Here is a 21,592-nt window from a genome sequence, read left to right as displayed (position 1 = left end):
TTTCTTACTTTTGTCGAAGTACTGGAAGTTATTTTTTGTTATTATTTTTTTCGAATTCAATCAAGCCGATGCTTTTAACTTTAGTTAACTCGGGGATATACGTTATTGGTTTCCGTCCATTGATCAGTGACGCTCGAATCCAAACAATAATAAAAAGGCCAAATAAAGAACGAAGTTGAAGAGCATTGAGGACCAAAATTCCTAAAAAAAAATTGCCAAATACAGCTAAGTTAATCTATGCCTGAGGTAGGAATGCCTTAGTATTTTACCCAAAAAATTCGATATTTTGTAAACAGTAAATTTATAAATATAACCATATCAATTACAATTCATGTCAGCACAAAAAGTGCTGACTACTGGGCTTGTTGATACCCTCGGGGAAATAAATCTCCACCCGCAGTGGCATCGACCCAGTGGTTTTCAATAAACTCATCATAGATACCAGGACTAAATTTAGTATATACGCCAGAGGCGCGTTTCATCTACAAAAGACTCATCAGATACGCTCGAATCCAAACAAATTAAAAAGACCAAATAAAATACGAGATTGAAGAGCATTTAGGACCAAAATTCCTAAATGTTTTGCCAAATACAGCTTAGTTAATTTATGCCTGAGGTAGAAAAGCCTTAGTATTTCAAAAAATTTCAATATTTTGTAAACAGTAAATTTATAAATATAAGCATATCAATGACAATTCATGTCAGCACAAAAAGTGCTGACTACTGGGCTTGTGATACCCTCGGGGAAATAAATCTCCACCCGCAGTGGCATCGACCCAGTGGTTTTCAATAAACTCGTCATATATACCAGGACTAGATTTAGTAAATACGCCAGACGCGCGTTTCGTCTACAAAAAACTCATCAGTGACGCTCGAATCCAAAAAAAATTAAAAAAGCCAAATAAAGTACGAAATTGAAGAGCATTGAGGACCAAAATTCCTAAAAGTTTTGCCAAATACAGCTAAGTTAATCTATGCCTGAGGTAGAAAAGCCTTAGTATTTCCAAAAAAAATCAATATTTTGTAAACAGTAAATTTATAAATATAACCATATCAATGACAATTCATGTCAGCACAAAAAGTGCTGACTACTGGGCTTGTGATACCCTCGGGGAAATAAATCTCCATCCGAAGTGGCATCGACCCAGTAGTTGTAAATAAACTCATCATAGATACCAGGACTAGCAAGGTGTTCAAAGGGAAGTATTGCCCATTAAATATTTTTAACATACATGACTAGAGATTCAAAAGGAAGTCTGGCCCATTAAATACTATGGAGTAAACTCGGATCCTTGCTGGTCTTTCGGTACATCCTGATAATTTTATTTATTCTTTTATGGTTTTGCTGTTAATATGTTAAAATAAGTATAAACTCTGGCCCTTTTCATTTCGAAGAGTGGAATCATAAATCGCACACAAAAAGATTGCATTATATTAAGTATAACAGGACAAGTATTTAACTTGGTAATAAATATGAAAAACATGATATAAAAAGAGTTTAAGCCAACATCATACGTTTCAATATTCCTCGCAATAGAAATAGAGTTTATAGTAGTTTACAGGTCTTTAAAACTAGGAAATAAATTAAGGAACATACAAATACAGACAGAAATAAGAAAATTTCAAACTGCAAGAAATCAAACCTGAGTTTTTACACATGCTTATGGTTTAACCTTATATCAAATGTTTTAAGTTTTAACTGAATTATAATATTTGTCATCTTTATAGTTATGTGAGAACTGTTCAACCGGTGAAACAAACATATATAAAGGTATATGATATGTTAGTGATTCAGCAGATACAAAACAAGGTAAGTTGTAGTACTTACTGTTTCTTAAGCTTATAAATGTCTCTTTCTTAATTGATTACTTTTACTTTAACTATCTCATTGCACGTTGAATACGCAAGGTTAATTTATGCAAATTACAGATGCATGTCTCTCTGAATGTCGTAATTGTGTATCCGAATGATGCAACACCACTTTCCATTAAATCGAAAGAATTTTAAATTCATTTGTTTGAACTTTTTTTCATTTATAAATTTGTGAAAGAATGGAAATATGTTGTTATTCAAGAGATAAAAGAAAAAAGAAAAAGAACATTATTCTTCACTACTTTTCAGCAAAAATATTCTTAACGTTTCCAAAATTAGCCAAGAAATAGTAAAGTAACGAGTTAACCCAATCGTTTTTTAATCTTCACTTAGTTGTTCGTGATTCTAGGAGAAAATAGATTATAAACAAAATTCAAAACGGAAAGTCTCTAATAAAATAGCAATATAAACAGCTCAAACACATCGAACGAATAGACAACAACTGTCATATGACTTGGTACAGGCATTTTATTATTTTGGTATGTAAGAAATAGAGGATTAAAGGAAATCAACTCTAAATAAGATGAATATTGTTAACTATTTCAATCTGCCTGACTTTAAGTTAAAACACACTTTTTTATTTCCAGGACTATCTTCTTTAACTGTGCGATATGCGTTTGAAGAATGGGTCGTTTCTTTTGTTTGTGTGTCTTGTTTTCAAAATTTCTGGCATTATAGCAGGTACTATTTAATCATATGTTGTTTACTGGGGTTAATAGTAATAAAGAATTGCTGCGGTCATTATGTATTGAAAAACAATTGAATTGAATCTTGTTAAATGCATCTAAATTTTATTTCCATAATTGAAAATGTAATGCAAGCTGCATGCAGATCATACCCTCTTCCATTGTGATCATATTAAATAAAGGAAACAGTAGAATACCGCTGTTCAAAAAAGAGGAGAACAACGAAACAACTTTAAAATTTAACACACACATAAACGGACTAAGCATTAGACAAAATCCTATGAGAATAACAAATATAACATCAAAACCAAATAGATGAATTTGGAGAAGATAAGTACCGTGACACGTCTTAAAGTAATGTGAATTCACACTCAAACTCATACACAATAATAACAAAATTGTATTACTTAAAGGCTAAAATAAGTATATAGGATGACTGCCAGAAGATGCAACCTGCACTTGTACAAATCCTTTCCATAGTCCAACAAGAAAAAACTAAGATAGTGTTGTGAAAGGTATTTCCTTTCATACACACATTTCTTAACCATAATGATTACTAGTCCAACTGCCCAGAAACTCCTCGACTATACACTAACCAAAATAATTACAAACTGTCTTCGAGTGATCAAACAACACATTTAAGCGGCACGAAAGAGAGTAGAATTTTGAGACTTGTTCGGTCACTATTCTGTGTATCACATTGTTTAATGTAAATGCCAAGAAAAATTTGACCTCTACATCATTATACCGTTATAGATGCCAATGATTGTAATGAATACGAAAGATCATGTTTGGCCGATGGCAAGTGTATACCAGAAACATGGTGGTGTGATGGTCATCCATATGGCCCAGATTGTTCCGACGGTGCTGACGAAACAAATTGTTCAGGTAAGGTACACGAATAGTATTTTTGTATTACTCCCATGTTGCTCTTATTGTGTATTTATGTATGTATATATGGTGTGTCATTTATTATGTATAAAAAGAAGAGTTGACAGTGTTATAGTTAGAAAGACAAACGATGAAAAGACTGATAAATTAAACATTTCGATGACTGAAAAGACTGAGTTGTCGGATTCCCCGGAAGGGTAGGTTGATTCTAATACACCAGTGGTACACATCATGTTGCTCAGGGCAGGCTTGTAGTTATTATTTTGTTTCAGCCATGGCAACAACCTTAAAATAATTTTGGTTTTGTATTCTCTTATTGGTATATTCTTTCTTTTTTGACATTTCAAGAATTCTGATTATTCAACAAAAAATATTCACTTTCTAGCTTCTAACTGTGCTGCAACAAATACGTTTCATTGTGGTAAAAGTATGACGTGTACACCTATTGACACCAGATGTAATGGCGAGAGTAATTGCCAAGATAATGAAGACGAGGCCAATTGCAAAGGTAACAATACTTCATAACGTACCGCAATGGTATATATCTTATTTCTTTGAAAACCAGGACAAGAAAAATATCAAAGGTACCCCAAGCATGACAATGAATCCACAGCAGCTGTTGAAAAGATTCTACCACTGCGCAGAGTGTGTTACGATATTTATTCACTCGGGACACTAACATTTTCATACTGTCACCAAAAGAAATTCGACGTCATAATCGAATTTTGACCAATAAAGAACTGAGATCAAACGAACAACACGTTGATCAAATATAGATTCTACCACTGCATCGAGTCTGATACGATATATATCTAATTGAAACAGTTAAAGTTAAACATGTTTATTGTCGAGTGTATACCGATATCGTCATAATGTCATCATATATGAATGTTCGACGTAATAATCGAATTTTGACCAATGAAGAACTGAGATCAAACGAACCGCACGTTGCTCAAATAAAGAGTCTACCACTGCATCGAGTCTGATACGATATCTATCCACTTTAGACAGTTAAAGTTTAACATGTTAAATGTCGAGTGTGTACCGATATCGTATTGCACAAGATTAATTTTGTTTGAAAAATCTGTTGTCCTATAGTAATGATGTATAGACGATATAGATGTATCTTCTTTTCGAAAGACCTGCGATAAGATGGATTCATTCTATGAGATGTCATCAAGCATGATCGCCTTTATTTATGAAGCTGCAATAGGAATTTCCAAAGAAAGAAAAAAAATTATGTCATAATCGAATATTAAAGAACTGAGATAAAAACAAACCACATGTTGCTTAGATAAAATTATTCAACAGGTCGGGAAAAGGATAAATCGTGTACCTTTTTTTTCAGATTTTGTTATGATGGAAGTCTTCAGTCTTTGATAAAGAATTCGAAAACATGAAATATGTATACATGACTATAAAATTTGTAAATAAAGATTCTTTAAATCCTTAATTTGAATTCAAATTCATAATTACTGATTGATAAAAAATTTGGATTCTATATTTAAATAAGTTGTTTCAGATTTAAATCCGAGAAAAACAACATAAATGAATATAAGACAATGCAATCAACTTTATTATTGCATCAAACCTAACGTATCGCATCGATTAGTTCGAAAAGTTTATTGACTTCTGAAATAGTTATATAATATTATTTCAAAACAAAATATATCGAAAAGCATTTTACAGATTATAAATGTTTGGATGGAACCGTTAAATGTAAAGACGACACATGCGCACTAGGAGATAAATGTGATGGAACAGAAGACTGTTCAGGTGGAGAGGATGAAGAAAATTGTGAAGGTACAATACTTTAAATATCAACTTTAACTATTTCAACTCCTATGTATTAATCAGTTCATTTTTAATGTTAGTAATTATTCTAATATCCCTTTTTCTGCAGTTGTGTGTCCTTGTTTCTATGTTTGATGCTGCTAATTTGCTAAATAAAAAGTATGATAAATATCAACCGAGTAACCGACAATTGAAAGTTTTGTTTTCAAGCAAAAATTGAATTGAAGTTAACAGTAATTTTACTTAAGAAGGCTTTTCATATATTCTTAGTTTTGATTTTATTTACTTTCTTGATTGTCTTTGTTCTTGTTTGATAAACCGAATTCAATTGCCTTTAGGAGTTTATGATATCAACATTTCAATTGATAATAGGATATACAAAACTTTTGGCTTAATGTTAGAATGTGAAATGTCCTTTAGGTGTAATTGGTTTTATGTTATATAAAGAAGTTGTAACGCCCTGTCTTTATCTTTATCTTCATCGGAAAGTTTTAGTTTAAAGGAATATGTAAATCACATACAAAACAAACTACACATCTTTGTTATATTTATAATGAATACATAATACATTAAAGATATAACAAGTATAATTATAGACAACAACACATGTTTGTGATAGCCTGACAGTCCCATAATATAAGACAATGATGTTACAAGAGATAACAAGAACCTTATGTAAACATTTGTTGAATGACTAATCAGATGGGTACAAAGCACAAAAATATAAATATACATATTAAAAGAAATACCATGCGAAGAGTATTAGTAGTAGCTGAACATAATATTGGAATCGATGCAAACTCGCAAACAATAATTTCGCCTCAACATAAATTTAAAATGATTAAGTTTGCAGAGGTCATAAACAAATTGACATCATTATGACCCTTTTGTAATATCAAAGTATAAGTATCGATAAGATGTAAGTCAATACAAGATTGGCGAAAGGCACGAAATGGACAGTCAAACTCATAATTTGAAAATAAACTGACAACGCCATGGCTAATAAATAAAAAGACAAAACTGGGGATGATTAATAACTCCTTAACCAAGAATAGACGTATAAATGTACGTTTTTAATTATGTAAAAAAAAAGGTCACATCTTAGAACTGATACAAAGAACATCAAAACATCATATATTGAAGGCGTGCATGTGATCAGAGTTTTTTTATTTTTTATTAAAATTTGCTCTTTTGGGAGATAGTTTTACTTTGTCATTTTATGAAGTAATTAATTGCATATGAGGAACTTTTCCAGATTACTCCTCTAACAGTTTGAATACTAGGAAGTGTTCCCTTTGTTTTTTTTTTATTAATATTTGCTCTTTTGGGAAGATAGTTGAACATTCATTGTAATTCTTTTTAGAATTAAATTGCATAAAAGTTACATTTCCAGATAACTCCTCTGACAGTTTGAATGCTACGAAGTTTTCACTTTGCTGGTTGTTTGTACATACATTGTATATGGAAAGTGTGCATGTGGTCAGAGTTTTGATTTTTATCAATACTTGTTTTTTTAGGAAATAGTTGAATTTTGTAATTTTTGGGGTTCAAGAGGTTAGATGTAGTAGTTATTTTGAAATAACACTTTTTATCTACGGGGCATCAGTTGTGTCTCCTAGACACAATTAAAAACAAATCCTACATTGAAATTTGTTGTAATACAGTTACGGGGGTATCACTTTGTCTAGTTTTAGTTTTTATTTATATCACAAAGCAGATTTTGAAGGCTTGTGTATATATTGCTGTAAATTGGTTGAATACTTTAACATGTAGATATCTTAACTTCTTATGTACGTGAGATACAAAAGATACCAAAGGGAAATTTAAACTTATAGGTCAAAGATGGCTTAACGGTACATTAATGCGTGTGTGTGTTTTTTTTTAACTCTCTTCATTGCTTTAAGAATATAAGTGTCCATTGGAAAAAATGAAATGCGAAGACCATTCTTGTGTTTGGGGTGAACAATGTAATGGATTGGCAGAGTGTGATGACGGATCAGATGAAAACAATTGTCAAGGTAAGACGTTTTCAAAACACTTGGGTCTACGTTAAACCGATAGAGGACAGTTATATCAATGGAGACATTCTACATGAGTCACATTGGAATAGTCTTTATAAGACAGATGAGGATATCCTACTTTAGACCGATGAGAACATCCTACTTAAGACCGAGGGTGACAGTCTACGTTAGATCAATTGTGACAGTCTAGATTGGACAGATTGGATCAGTCTTAATTAGACAGATGAGGATACCCTACTTTAGACCGATGAGGACATCCTTCTTAAGACCGAGGGTGACAGTCTACGAAAGATCAATTGTGACAGTCTACGTGAGACTTAAAGGGACAGACCACGTCAGACCGATTGGTACATCAAATGTCATACCGATGGGAACATTCTATGTCAGACAGATGTAGACTTTCAACGTTGTAATGGTCGAGACTATATACGTAAGACATACGGAGGGGTTCAACGTAAGACAGATGGGGAGGGCCTACGTTAGACAATTGGGAGAGTCTACGTTAGACAGGTGGGAGCCGTCCACATTAGACAGATGCAGTCTACGTTAGACTTACTAACAATCTACATTAGACTAATAGGAACAATTTACATTAGATCAATGGTGACAGTATAAGTAATACAGATGGTTACAGTCTTCGTAAGGCCAATAGGAATAATCTACATTAAACGGATAGTGACAGTCTACGTTATACCGATGGTAACAGTCTACGTTAGATATTGTTGATAATCTATGTTAAACCGATGGTGACGGTCTACATTTGACATTGGTGACAGTCTCATTAGACCTACGGTGACAGTATACGTTACACCGATGATGGCGGTCTGTCTTTAACATTGGTGACAGTGTTATAAGACCAATGGTGACAGAATCTGTGTGAGGCCCATAGGAATAATCTGCATTTGACGGATAGTGACAGTATATGTTAGACAGTTGATGACTGTCTGTGTAGGCTAATAAGAACATTATACATTAGACGGATGGGGACAGTCTGAGTAAAATTGATGGGGACAGGTTGTTGTTAACATTTAGCACTTCCAATTTAACATGCCTCAGTTTAAAGTTGACATCTCTGTCTAGCACAAAAATGTCTTAGAACTGGGAAGTTCGAGTTTGAAGTGGAAATCACTTTTTCAAACTAGTGTGTCAATATAGAACCAAGAAATGTCAAAGTTAAACTAATTATAGATATTACGATTAAAACTTTGTACGACAGTCTCACGAATAATAGAAAAAGCCAAATGGAGTACGAAATGGAGAGCATTGAGGACACCACATTTCGAAAAGTTCTGAATTGATGATGGACTAAGAAATACTTATATCAAATTTATAAGATGTTTTATGATTGCCGATGAGACAAATTTCTACCAGACCAATAATGACATTTTTTAACTCGAAATCTCAAACTATAACTTAGCAATGTTAAGTTGGATATGAGAAGTTTTAACATTTTCATGATACGACCCGCCGTTCAGTTTGATTGTATAACGGGCATAGGTCTCACATTGTTGTTTAATTGAAGTTTATAGACTATTATGGTGCTACTAAGATATATAGTTGGCCCTAATAATGGAATTCAAAGTTATTTTCATAACGATAATTTGTACTTAATCGGGATTTTGGCAGCTGTTTTGTTAACACTTTTTCACTAGTTTCAAAAACATTTAGTTATAATGAGCTGTAATTGTATATATATTGATGCCATAGGTACTTTAATTTTAAGAGAACTGCCATTATTAAACTTATGAAATATAGAATGAACGGTTACAGTTCTTCATCTTTTTTATGTTTTTAAGAATATGAATGTCCAACGCAAAAAATGAAATGCAATGATCATACATGTGTCTGGGGTGAACGCTGCAACAGTTGGGTCGATTGTAAAGACGGATCAGATGAGGAAAATTGTGAAGGTAAGAATCATGTGATCATATATGTTCCTTGGGTGAACGCTGCAACAGTTAGATTGATTGTAAAGACGGATCAAATGAGGAAAACTGTGAAGGTAAGAATCACGTGATCATACATGTGTCTGGGAAGAATGCTGCAACAGTTGGATTGTTTGTAAAGACGGATCAAATAAAGACAATTGTGAAGGTAATAATAATATGATGCTACATGTGTCAAGGATGAACGGTTCAACGGTTGGAGGATTTGTTAATACTTGTCAGTAAGTTAACAGTAAATAACATCTTCATGCCTTATATATCATATACTGTAGTACGACGCTAGATTAAAACTGACGTGGTAATGTAACACCCGGCCACCGACAGCTTCATTTTTATGAAGCCCATGTGGTCGTGTGGTACGCGCCGTTTACAGTTTATGCGATTTCGTGTCACGATATCTCAGTAGCATGGGTTTGAATCCCGGCGATGCAAGAACAAAAAATGTGCGAAAGCAAATTTACAGATCTAACATTGTTGGGTTGATGTTGAGACGAGTTGTATATACAGAATGTACACAACCATATATCACCACCACTGTTGGTGATCCAATGGAAAATCTGTTGTAAAGTTGTCACTGGTTCAGACGTACTTATAAATATAATTATTAAAAGGAGACGGATTTATATAAGTTTTTCTTGTTTCCGAATCCCTGTATTTATATTGTATAATTATATTTTGTGCACTTTAAAAAAAAAAATATTGTTTTAACTAAACTAATATTATTATTTATGGGACTGTGTCTGACATTCATTTGCAGGATCCTTTACTATAGATAATTTATTTATCATGTACTGTAGTACGACGCTAGATTAAAACTGACGTGGGAAGGTTACACCCGGCCACTGAAAGCTTACTTTTTATGAAGCCCAGGTGGTCGTGTGGTCTAGCGCCTGTTACAGTGTAGGCGATTTGGTGTCACGATATCCCAGTAGCATGGGTTCGAATCCTGGCGAGGGAAGAACAAAAAATTTGCGAAAGCAAATTTACAGATCTAACATTGCTGGGTTGATGTGTAGATGAATTGTAAATATATAAATATATATACACAATGACAGACAAAGCATAAGGTCTAATGAGCTCGTCAACCGTTAGATACTGATCAGAAAATAAACTATTGTGAAGACCTGCTTGTAGCATTTTCGTGGTTTTTTTTTGTGCTTTTGAACATGATTAATACATTTTAAACACTTTTTACTTTTTTGTTGCCCGGTAGACATTTCAAGAATTCTGAGTATTCAACAATGCTTATTCTTTTTTAGCATCTGATTGTGCTGCAACTAATACGTTTCATTGTGGTAAAAGTATGACGTGTACACCAATTTACAACAGATGTAATGGCGAGAGTAATTGCCCAGATAATGAAGACGAGGCCAATTGCAAAGGTAACAATACTTCATAAAGTTAAGACAATAGACCACTTTCGAGTTCATCCGTCACCGGCAAAAACTCGTCAATTATACACGCCTTTATGACGTCATTTACCAGATCGAGGGGCTCGCCTGTATCCCTGCACTATTTACTTTCATCAAGCGTCTTAGTGATCGTCTTTGTGCAGGATAAACTAGAAATAATGGTTGCTCTGTAGGTACTTACTGACATTTCCCTAATGACAGCAGTGTTGATTGTCAATTTTGAGAATTCAATTTGCCGAATACTTCGTACAATATAGAATTATAGTTTTCCAACCACTCGCTCAACATTGGAAGGAAGTGACGACGCCCCTAAACGCACAAATGACGATGATAAAGGCGCGTATAATTGACGAGTTTTTTCCGGTGACGGATGAATTCGAAAGTGGTCTATTGTATTTATTTTGTTTATTTAAAAGGTAAGACTAAAACAATATAAAATAGTACCCCACGAATGATAATGAATTAACGTTAGCCGTTATTACTATATTGATAGAACTTGCTTGTTCTATGTGCGATGCGAAAGTATGAATTATGTGTTCATTATTATAATTGATATAGATATTGATTCTTTAAGTCGTGACGTTGAAATCAGATTCATAATAACTGATTGATAAAATTTATTATTCTTAATTTGAATTTGTAGTTTCAATTTTTGTTCCGAGGAATGCTATTCAATGCATTCAGTTATATTATTGCATCAAAATTTAAAAAAAACCTGTATGATGTATGGTCTTAAAAGGCATTACAATTTGGAACATATGCTTGACATCAGAAATCGTTTGAAAAATATTATTTCAAAATAACAGATATATAGATGTTGAAAAATATCTTACAGAATATGAATGTTTGTACGGAAGTATTAAATGTAAAGATGACACATGCGCACAGGGAGATAGATGTGATGGAATAGAAAACTGTTCGGATGGTGAGGATGAGGCACATTGTGAAGGTACTATAAAACACGATAAATGTCCTTTTAAAATTATTCCAATTCCTAAGTACTGATCAGTTCATTTATAAAGTAAATCCTAATACTAATATCTTTAAGTTTTTATTCTGCAGTTGTGTGCCCATCGTGCATTTTTCTCTTTAACTTATTTATTATTATTTATTTATTTTTCGTTCATTTTTTTTTTTTAATAAATAAGGCCGTTAGTTTTCTCGTTTGAATTGTTTTACATTGTCTAATTGGGGCCTATTATAGCTGACCATGCGGTATGGGATTTGCTCATTGTTGAAGGCCGTACGATGACCTATAGTTGTTAATGTCTGTGTCATTTAGGTATTTTGTGGATAGTTGTCTCATTTACAATCAAACCACATCTTCTTTTTTTATATTAACATTAATAATATAACCGATCCTATTTCATAGACCGAACTAACTACCAACTTACAACACTTCAAAAAAAAGGCTAACAAAACAATAATGCCTGATCCTGAATAAAAAACATGAACTATATGCCGATGTTCCTAAACGGTTTACATCAAGCAGACACACCTCCTATTACCTATTTCGACAATAGACACACGTACATGTAGACATATAAAGCGGACAAGTCGGATGCCAAACATGATATAAGTTTTCTATGTATACCTTATAGACAGTGACTTTGCTTTGTATGCCTCGTTGATGGAACACTTTTACATTTAGATATCTTGTGCACGTAAGATATCAAAGATACCATGAGGACAAATTGGCAATATCATGGAATAAACCGGAAATCAACAATAATACAAACAACACCTTTCAGGGTATACATAATAGAACATAGAAAAACAAAAGATCAAGCACATGAAACCCATAATAATATCAGATGCCCCGGAAGTGTAAGCAGTGTGAATAATTTTATACATTGGTATGTGTGTTTTACTTTTTTATCCATATTTCTTTAAGAATATAAGTGTCCATCGGAAAAAATTAAATGCGAGGACCATTTTTGTGTTTGGGGCGAACAATGCAATGGATGGGAAGAGTGCAATGATGGATCAGACGAAAAAAATTGTCAAGGTAAGGCCACGTGTTTAGAACATTTTGATATGCATTTGACCGATGGGTACAACTAATTACGTTGGACCGATGGTGACAGTATACGTTCAAGCGATAATGACAGTCTACGTTAAAGCGATATTGACAGTCTACGTTGAACCGATAGTGAAAGTCTACGTCAGACGGATAGGGACAGTCTACATTAAAGCGCTAATTACAGTCTACGTTGAACCGATAGTGACAGTTTACGTAAGACGGATAGGGACAGTCTACATTAAAGAGATAACGACAGTCTACGTTAAAGCAATAATGACAGCCTACGTTGAACCGATAATGACAGCCTACGTTGAACCGATAGTGACAGTCTACGTCAAACGGATAGAGACATTCTAAGTTAGGACGATGGTGACAGTCTACGTTAGACCGATTGAGCCAGTCTACGTTAAAGCGCTAATTACAGTCTACGTTGAACCGATAGTGACAGTCTACGTCAGACGGATAGCGATAGTCTACGTTAAAGCGATAATGACAGCCTACGTTGAACCGATAGTGACAGTTTACGTAAGACGGATAGGGACAGTCTACATTAAAGAGATAACGACAGTCTACGTTAAAGCAATAATGACAGCCTACGTTAAAGCGATAATGACAGCCTACGTTGAACCGATAGTGACAGTTTACGTAAGACGGATAGGGACAGTCTACATTAAAGAGATAACGACAGTCTACGTTAAAGCAATAATGACAGCCTACGTTAAAGCGATAATGACAGCCTACGTTGAACCGATAGTGACAGTTTACGTTAGACGGATAGGGACAGTCTACATTAAAGAGATAACGACAGTCTACGTTAAAGCGATAATGACAGCCTACGTTGAATTGATAGTGACACTCTACGTTAGACGGATAGGGGCAGTTTATGTTAAAGTGATAGTGACAGCCTACGTTGAACCGATAGTGTCAGACGGATAGGGACAGTCTACGTTAGGCCGATGTTGACAGTCTATGTTAGACCGATTGAGCCACAGACTTCGTTAGATAAATGGGAAAAGTATACGTTTGATAGATTGTGACAGTCTACGTTAGACGGACTGGGAACAGTCTACTTCAGATAGATGGTGACAATCTATGTTAGATACATGGGGAAAGTTTACATTTGACAGATTGTTACAGTATACGTAAGACAGATCGAGAACAGCCCACTTCAAATCAAAGGTGAGAGTCTCCATATCCTGATGAGGACAATCGTCGTTAGACCAATAGGAGCAGTCCACTTCAAACCAAAAGGAACCGTCTTTGTCGCCAACAGTCTACTTTAAACCAATCTGTCAATCTACATAAGACAGATCAGTAGAATGTCAGTTTGACATAAGGGTACAGTGGATTAAATTCCGTATATAGGAAGCATTATTTTTTGTTTAAAGTGAAGTTTATTCCGTATATAGGTAGCATTGTTTGTTGTTTAAAGTGAAGTTTAAAGATTATTGTAGTGTTCATTTGATATATAGTTGACCCTAAAAAAACAGATCAAATTAACTATTCGAACGACTTAATCAGGTTTATTTTTGCATCTGTTTTGTTTCAACTGTTATAACTTAACACATTTACATTTAGTTGTTGTAATGAATGGATATTATACATGTTATATACAGATACAAATGTATATAAACTGATACCGAAGGCATTATAACTAGTTTTCTTAAATGTAATTATCATATTCATAACCTTAAGACTGACTTCTCGCCCATTTATTCATTTCGAATATGAATGTCCAACGCAAAAAAAAAAAATTTTTATGATCATACATGTTCCTAGGGTGAAAAATGCAACGGACGGTTGGATTGTAATGAACTGAAATTGTATATAAATTGATGACATAGGTACTTTAATTTTAAGAGAACTGTAATTATTGAATTTATGAAATATAGAATGAACGGTTACAATTCTCCATCTTTTATATTTTTAAGAATATGAATGTCCAACGCAAAAGATTAAATGCAATGATCATACATGTGTCTGGGGTGAACGCTGCAACAGTTGGATTGATTGTCAAGACGGATCTGATGAGGAAAATTGTGAAGGTAAGAATCACGTGATCATACATGTGTCTGTGGTGAACGCTGAATCAGTTGGATTGATTGTAAAGACGGATAAAATGAGGACAATTGTGAAGGTAAGAATCACGTGATCATACACGTGTCTGGGGTGAACGCTGCAACAATTGGATTGATTGTAAAGACGGATCTGATGAGGAAAATTGTGAAGGTAAGAATCACGTGATCATACATGTGTCTGGGGTGAACGTTGCAACAGTTGGATTGATTGTAAAGACGGATCAGATGAGGAAAATTGTGAAGGTAAGAATCACGTGATCATACATGTGTCTGGGGTGAACTCTGCAACAGTTGGATTGATTGTAAAGACGGATCAGATGAGGACAATTGTGAAGGTAAGAATCACGTGATCATACATGTGTCTGGGGTGAACGCTGCAACAGTTGAATTGATTGTAAAGACGGATCAGATGAGGACAATTGTGAAGGTAAGAATCACGTGATCATACATGTGTCTGGGGTGAACGCTGCAACAGTTGAATTGATTGTAAAGACGGATCAGATGAGGACAATTGTGAAGGTAAGAATCACGTGATCAGACATGTGTCTGGGGTGAACGCTGCAACAGTTGGATTGATTGTAAAGACGGATCAGACGAGGACAATTGTGAAGGTAAGAATCACGTGATCATACATGTGTCTGGGGTGAACGCTGCAACAGTTGGATTGATTGTAAAGACGGATCAGATGAGGACAATTGTGAAGGTATTAATCACGTGATCATACATGTGTCTGGGGTGAACGCTGCAACAGTTGGATTGATTGTAAAGACGGATCAGATGAGCACAATTGTGAAGGTAAGAATCACGTGATCATACATGTGTCTGGGGTGAACGCTGCAACAGTTGAATTGATTGTAAAGACGGATCAGATGAGGACAATTGTGAAGGTAAGAATCACGTGATCATACATGTGTCTGGGGTGAACTCTGCAACAGTTGGATTGATTGTAAAGACGGATCAGACGAGGACAATTGTGAAGGTAAGAATCACATGATCATATATGTGTCTTGGGTGAACGCTGCAACAGTTGAATTGATTGTAAAGACGGATCAGACGAGGACAATTGTGAAGGTAAGAATCACGTGATCATATATGTGTCTGGGGTGAACGCTGCAACAGTTGAATTGATTGTAAAGACGGATCAGATGAGGCCAATTGTGAAGGTAAGAATCACGTGATCATACATGTGTCTGGGGTGAACGCTGCAACAGTTGAATTGATTGTAAAGACGGATCAGACGAGGACAATTGTGAAGGTAAGAATCACATGATCATACATGTGTCTGGGGTGAACGCTGCAACAGTTGGATTGATTGTAAAGACGGATCAGACGAGGACAATTGTGAAGGTAAGAATCACGTGATCATACATGTGTCTGGGGTGAACGCTGCAACAGTTGGATTGATTGTAAAGACGGATCAGATGAGGACAATTGTGAAGGTAAGAATCGCATGATCATACATGTGTCTGGGGTGAACGCTGCAACAGTTGGATTGATTGTAAAGACGGATCAGATGAGGACAATTGTGAAGGTAAGAATCACGTGATCATATATGTGTCTGGGGTGAACTCTGCAACAGTTGAATTGATTGTAAAGACGGATCAGATGAGGACAATTGTGAAGGTAAGAATCACGTGATCATATATGTGTCTGGGGTGAACTCTGCAACAGTTGGATTGATTGTAAAGACGGATCAGATGAGGACAATTGTGAAGGTAAGAATCACGTGATCATACATGTGTCTGGGGTGAACGCTGCAACAGTTGGATTGATTGTAAAGACGGATCAGACGAGGACAATTGTGAAGGTAAGAATCACGTGATCATACATGTGTCTGGGGTGAACGTTGCAACAGTTGGATTGATTGTAAAGACGGATCAGATGAGGAAAATTGTGAAGGTAAGAATCACGTGATCATACATGTGTCTGGGGTGAACTCTGCAACAGTTGGATTGATTGTAAAGACGGATCAGATGAGGACAATTGTGAAGGTAAGAATCACGTGATCATACATGTGTCTGGGGTGAACGCTGCAACAGTTGGATTGATTGTAAAGACGGATCAGATGAGGACAATTGTGAAGGTAAGAATCACGTGATCATACATGTGTCTGGGGTGAACGCTGCAACAGTTGGATTGATTGTAAAGACGGATCAGATGAGGACAATTGTGAAGGTAAGAATCGCATGATCATACATGTGTCTGGGGTGAACGCTGCAACAGTTGGATTGATTGTAAAGACGGATCAGATGAGGACAATTGTGAAGGTAAGAATCACGTGATCATATATGTGTCTGGGGTGAACTCTGCAACAGTTGAATTGATTGTAAAGACGGATCAGATGAGGGCAATTGTGAAGGTAAGAATCGCGTGATCATATATGTGTCTGGGGTGAACTCTGCAACAGTTGGATTGATTGTAAAGACGGATCAGATGAGGACAATTGTGAAGGTAAGAATCACGTGATCATACATGTGTCTGGGGTGAACGCTGCAACAGTTGGATTGATTGTAAAGACGGATCAGACGAGGACAATTGTGAAGGTAAGAATCACGTGATCATACATGTGTCTGGGGTGAACGCTGCAACAGTTGAATTGATTGTAAAGACGGATCAGATGAGGACAATTGTGAAGGTAAGAATCACGTGATCATACATGTGTCTGGGGTGAACTCTGCAACAGTTGAATTGATTGTAAAGACGGATCAGACGAGGACAATTGTGAAGGTAAGAATCACATGATCATATATGTCTGGGGTGAACGCTGCAACAGTTGAATTGATTGTAAAGACGGATCAGACGAGGACAATTGTGAAGGTAAGAATCACGTGATCATATATGTGTCTTGGGTGAACGCTGCAACAGTTGAATTGATTGTAAAGACGGATCAGATGAGGCCAATTGTGAAGGTAAGAATCACGTGATCATACATGTGTCTGGGGTGAACGCTGCAACAGTTGAATTGATTGTAAAGACGGATCAGACGAGGACAATTGTGAAGGTAAGAATCACATGATCATACATGTGTCTGGGGTGAACGCTGCAACAGTTGGATTGATTGTAAAGACGGATCAGATGAGGACAATTGTGAAGGTAAGAATCACGTGATCATATATGTGTCTTGGGTGAACGCTGCAACAGTTGAATTGATTGTAAAGACGGATCAGATGAGGCCAATTGTGAAGGAAAGAATCACGTGATCATACATGTGTCTGGGGTGAACGCTGCAACAGTTGAATTGATTGTAAAGACGGATCAGACGAGGACAATTGTGAAGGTAAGAATCACGTGATCATACATGTGTCTGGGGTGAACGCTGCAACAGTTGGATTGATTGTAAAGACGGATCAGATGAGCACAATTGTGAAGGTAAGAATCACGTGATCATACATGTGTCTGGGGTGAACGCTGCAACAGTTGGATTGATTGTAAAGACGGATCAGATGAGCACAATTGTGAAGGTAAGAATCACGTGATCATACATGTATCTGGGGTGAACGCTGCAACAGTTGAATTGATTGTAAAGACGGATCAGATGAGGACAATTGTGAAGGTAAGAATCACGTGATCATACATGTGTCTGGGATGAACTCTGCAACAGTTGGATTGATTGTAAAGACGGATCAGACGAGGACAATTGTGAAGGTAAGAATCACATGATCATATATGTGTCTGGGGTGAACGCTGCAACAGTTGAATTGATTGTAAAGACGGATCAGACGAGGACAATTGTGAAGGTAAGAATCACGTGATCATATATGTGTCTTGGGTGAACGCTGCAACAGTTGAATTGATTGTAAAGACGGATCAGATGAGGCCAATTGTGAAGGTAAGAATCACGTGATCATACATGTGTCTGGGGTGAACGCTGCAACAGTTGAATTGATTGTAAAGACGGATCAGACGAGGACAATTGTGAAGGTAAGAATCACATGATCATACATGTGTCTGGGGTGAACGCTGCAACAGTTGGATTGATTGTAAAGACGGATCAGACGAGGACAATTGTGAAGGTAAGAATCACGTGATCATACATGTGTCTGGGGTGAACGCTGCAACAGTTGGATTGATTGTAAAGACGGATCAGATGAGGACAATTGTGAAGGTTAGAATTGCATGATCATACATGTGTCTGGGGTGAACGCTGCAACAGTTGGATTGATTGTAAAGACGGATCAGATGAGGACAATTGTGAAGGTAAGAATCACGTGATCATATATGTGTCTGGGGTGAACTCTGCAACAGTTGAATTGATTGTAAAGACGGATCAGATGAGGACAATTGTGAAGGTAAGAATCACGTGATCATATATGTGTCTGGGGTGAACTCTGCAACAGTTGGATTGATTGTAAAGACAGATCAGATGAGGACAATTGTGAAGGTAAGAATCACGTGATCATATATGTGTCAGGGGTGAACTCTGCAACAGTTGAATTGATTGTAAAGACGGATCAGACGAGGACAATTGTGAAGGTAAGAATCACGTGATCATACATGTGTCTGGGGTGAACGCTGCAACAGTTGGATTGATTGTAAAGACGGATCAGATGAGGACAATTGTGAAGGTAAGAATCACGTGATCATACATGTGTCTTAGGTGAACGCTGCAACAGTTGGATTGATTGTAAAGACGGATCAGACGAGGACAATTGTGAAGGTAAGAATCACGTGATCATACATGTGTCTGGGGTGAACTCTGCAACAGTTGGATTGATTGTAAAGACGGATCAGATGAGGACAATTGTGAAGGTAAGAATCACGTGATCATACATGTGTCTGGGGTGAACTCTGCAACAGTTGAATTGATTGTAAAGACGTATCAGATGAGGACAATTGTGAAGGTAAGAATCACGTGATCATACATGTGTCTGGGGTGAACGCTGCAACAGTTGGATTGATTGTAAAGACGGATCAGAGGAGGACAATTGTGAAGGTAAGAATCACGTGATCATATATGTGTCTAGGGTGAACTCTGCAACAGTTGGATTGATTGTAAAGACGGATCAGACGAGGACAATTGTGAAGGTAAGAATCACGTGATCATACATGTGTCTGGGGTGAACTCTGCAACAGTTGGATCGATTGTAAAGACGGATCTGATGAGGAAAATTGTGAAGGTAAGAATCACGTGATCATATATGTGTCTGGGGTAAACGCTGCAACAGTTGGATTGATTGTAAAGACGGATCAGATGAGGACAATTGTGAAGGTAAGAATCACGTGATCATACATGTGTCTGGGGTGAACGCTGCAACAGTTGAATTGATTGTAAAGACGGATCAGATGAGGACAATTGTGAAGGTAAGAATCACGTGATCATACATGTGTCTGGGGTGAACGCTGCAACAGTTGAATTGATTGTAAAGACGGACCAGACGAGGACAATTGTGAAGGTAAGAATCACGTGATCATACATGTGTCTGGGGTGAACGCTGCAACAGTTGGATTGATTGTAAAGACGGATCAGATGAGGACAATTGTGAAGGTAAGAATCACGTGATCTAACATGTGTCTGGGGTGAACGCTGCAACAGTTGGATTGATTGTAAAGACGGATCAGATGAGGACAATTGTGAAGGTATTAATCACGTGATCATACATGTGTCTGGGGTGAACGCTGCAACAGTTGGATTGATTGTAAAGACGGATCAGACGAGGACAATTGTGAAGGTAAGAATCACGTGATCATACATGTGTCTGGGGTGAACGCTGCAACAGTTGGATTGATTGTAAAGACGGATCAGACGAGGACAATTGTGAAGGTAAGAATCACGTGATCATACATGTGTCTGGGGTGAACGCTGCAACAGTTGGATGGATTGTTAAGACGGATCAGATGAGGACAATTGTGAAGGTAAGAATCACGTGATCATATATGTGTCTTGGGTGAACTCTGCAACAGTTTGATTGATTGTAAAGACGGATCAGATGAGGACAATTGTGAAGGTAAGAATCACGTGATCATACATGTGTCTGGGGTGAACGCTGCAACAGTTGGATTGATTGTAAAGACGGATCAGATGAGGACAATTGTGAAGGTAAGAATCACGTGATCATACATGTGTCTGGGGTGAACTCTGCAACAGTTGGATTGATTGTAAAGACGGATCAGATGAGGACAATTGTGAAGGTAAGAATCACGTGATCATACATGTGTCTGGGGTGAACGCTGCAACAGTTGGTCCGAGTACACAGTTATTTCGTAGTGCATTTCTTTTAGACAATAAATGTAAATAAAAAAAATCCCCCCTGCGCTTTCTCAATGACATTTTTACAGTGTGTTGTACTACTTTTGGGACAAATTATATCAAAATTATAGAAAACTTCATTAGCTCTAACTCAAAATATGGACAACTTTGTGTTAAGGGGGTCTTGAAATCTTTTGACAGCTTCCGAAGTGCTAATTTTTGACCTTTTTCAGCTGGACCTAATCACTACTTTACCTAAATATTTATGACCCAAATGTTTTTACAGTGTCATTTCACCCCCAACTTGCTATATGAGGCATAAAACACGGAGAATTAAATTTGGAAGGGGTATAACAAAAATTGGCAAGTAACACACTGTCCACATTAAGGACTATATTCGTGGACAACAAAATCAAAGGACGATAACTGTGTACTCGGACCTAATAGGATAGAAAAAGTTGACCAATCTTTATAAAACTTAATATGACAAAAGCGTAATATATTATAAGACTGCTTACAAAGTTTCATAGCAATAGGATATATATTATAGACACTATGATTAATTCTATATTCAACTTTACGTGTTAAATTTGGACGTTAAAATTGAGAAATTTCAACTATCAACATTTGGGGCTTTTAAAATTAAAATATTGCAAAAAAATATTTTTAAAATGCCTTAATA

At 36.2% G+C, this 21,592-nt stretch overlaps 1 protein-coding gene across 1 annotated transcript in view; it reads left to right on the top strand.

The window, feature by feature from the left end:
* Positions 1-2,457: 2,457 nt before the first annotated feature.
* Positions 2,458-21,592, top strand: part of LOC134711150 (low-density lipoprotein receptor-related protein 2-like) — a 47,622-nt gene continuing 28,487 nt past the window's right edge. The window contains exons 1-10 of the mRNA XM_063571597.1: positions 2,458-2,553; positions 3,315-3,446; positions 3,835-3,957; positions 5,139-5,252; positions 7,148-7,261; positions 9,061-9,174; positions 10,470-10,592; positions 11,458-11,571; positions 12,517-12,630; positions 14,577-14,690. Of these exons, the coding sequence (XP_063427667.1) occupies positions 2,484-2,553; positions 3,315-3,446; positions 3,835-3,957; positions 5,139-5,252; positions 7,148-7,261; positions 9,061-9,174; positions 10,470-10,592; positions 11,458-11,571; positions 12,517-12,630; positions 14,577-14,690 (1,132 nt within the window). The 5' untranslated portion in view covers positions 2,458-2,483. The remainder of the gene's footprint in view (positions 2,554-3,314; positions 3,447-3,834; positions 3,958-5,138; positions 5,253-7,147; positions 7,262-9,060; positions 9,175-10,469; positions 10,593-11,457; positions 11,572-12,516; positions 12,631-14,576; positions 14,691-21,592) is intronic.

Source organism: Mytilus trossulus, chromosome 3, assembly GCF_036588685.1.
Source record: "Mytilus trossulus isolate FHL-02 chromosome 3, PNRI_Mtr1.1.1.hap1, whole genome shotgun sequence".
NCBI lineage: Eukaryota > Metazoa > Mollusca > Bivalvia > Mytilida > Mytilidae > Mytilus > Mytilus trossulus.
The sequence above is the reverse complement of the archived record's forward strand: the minus strand, read 5'-3'. Positions and strand labels throughout refer to the sequence as shown.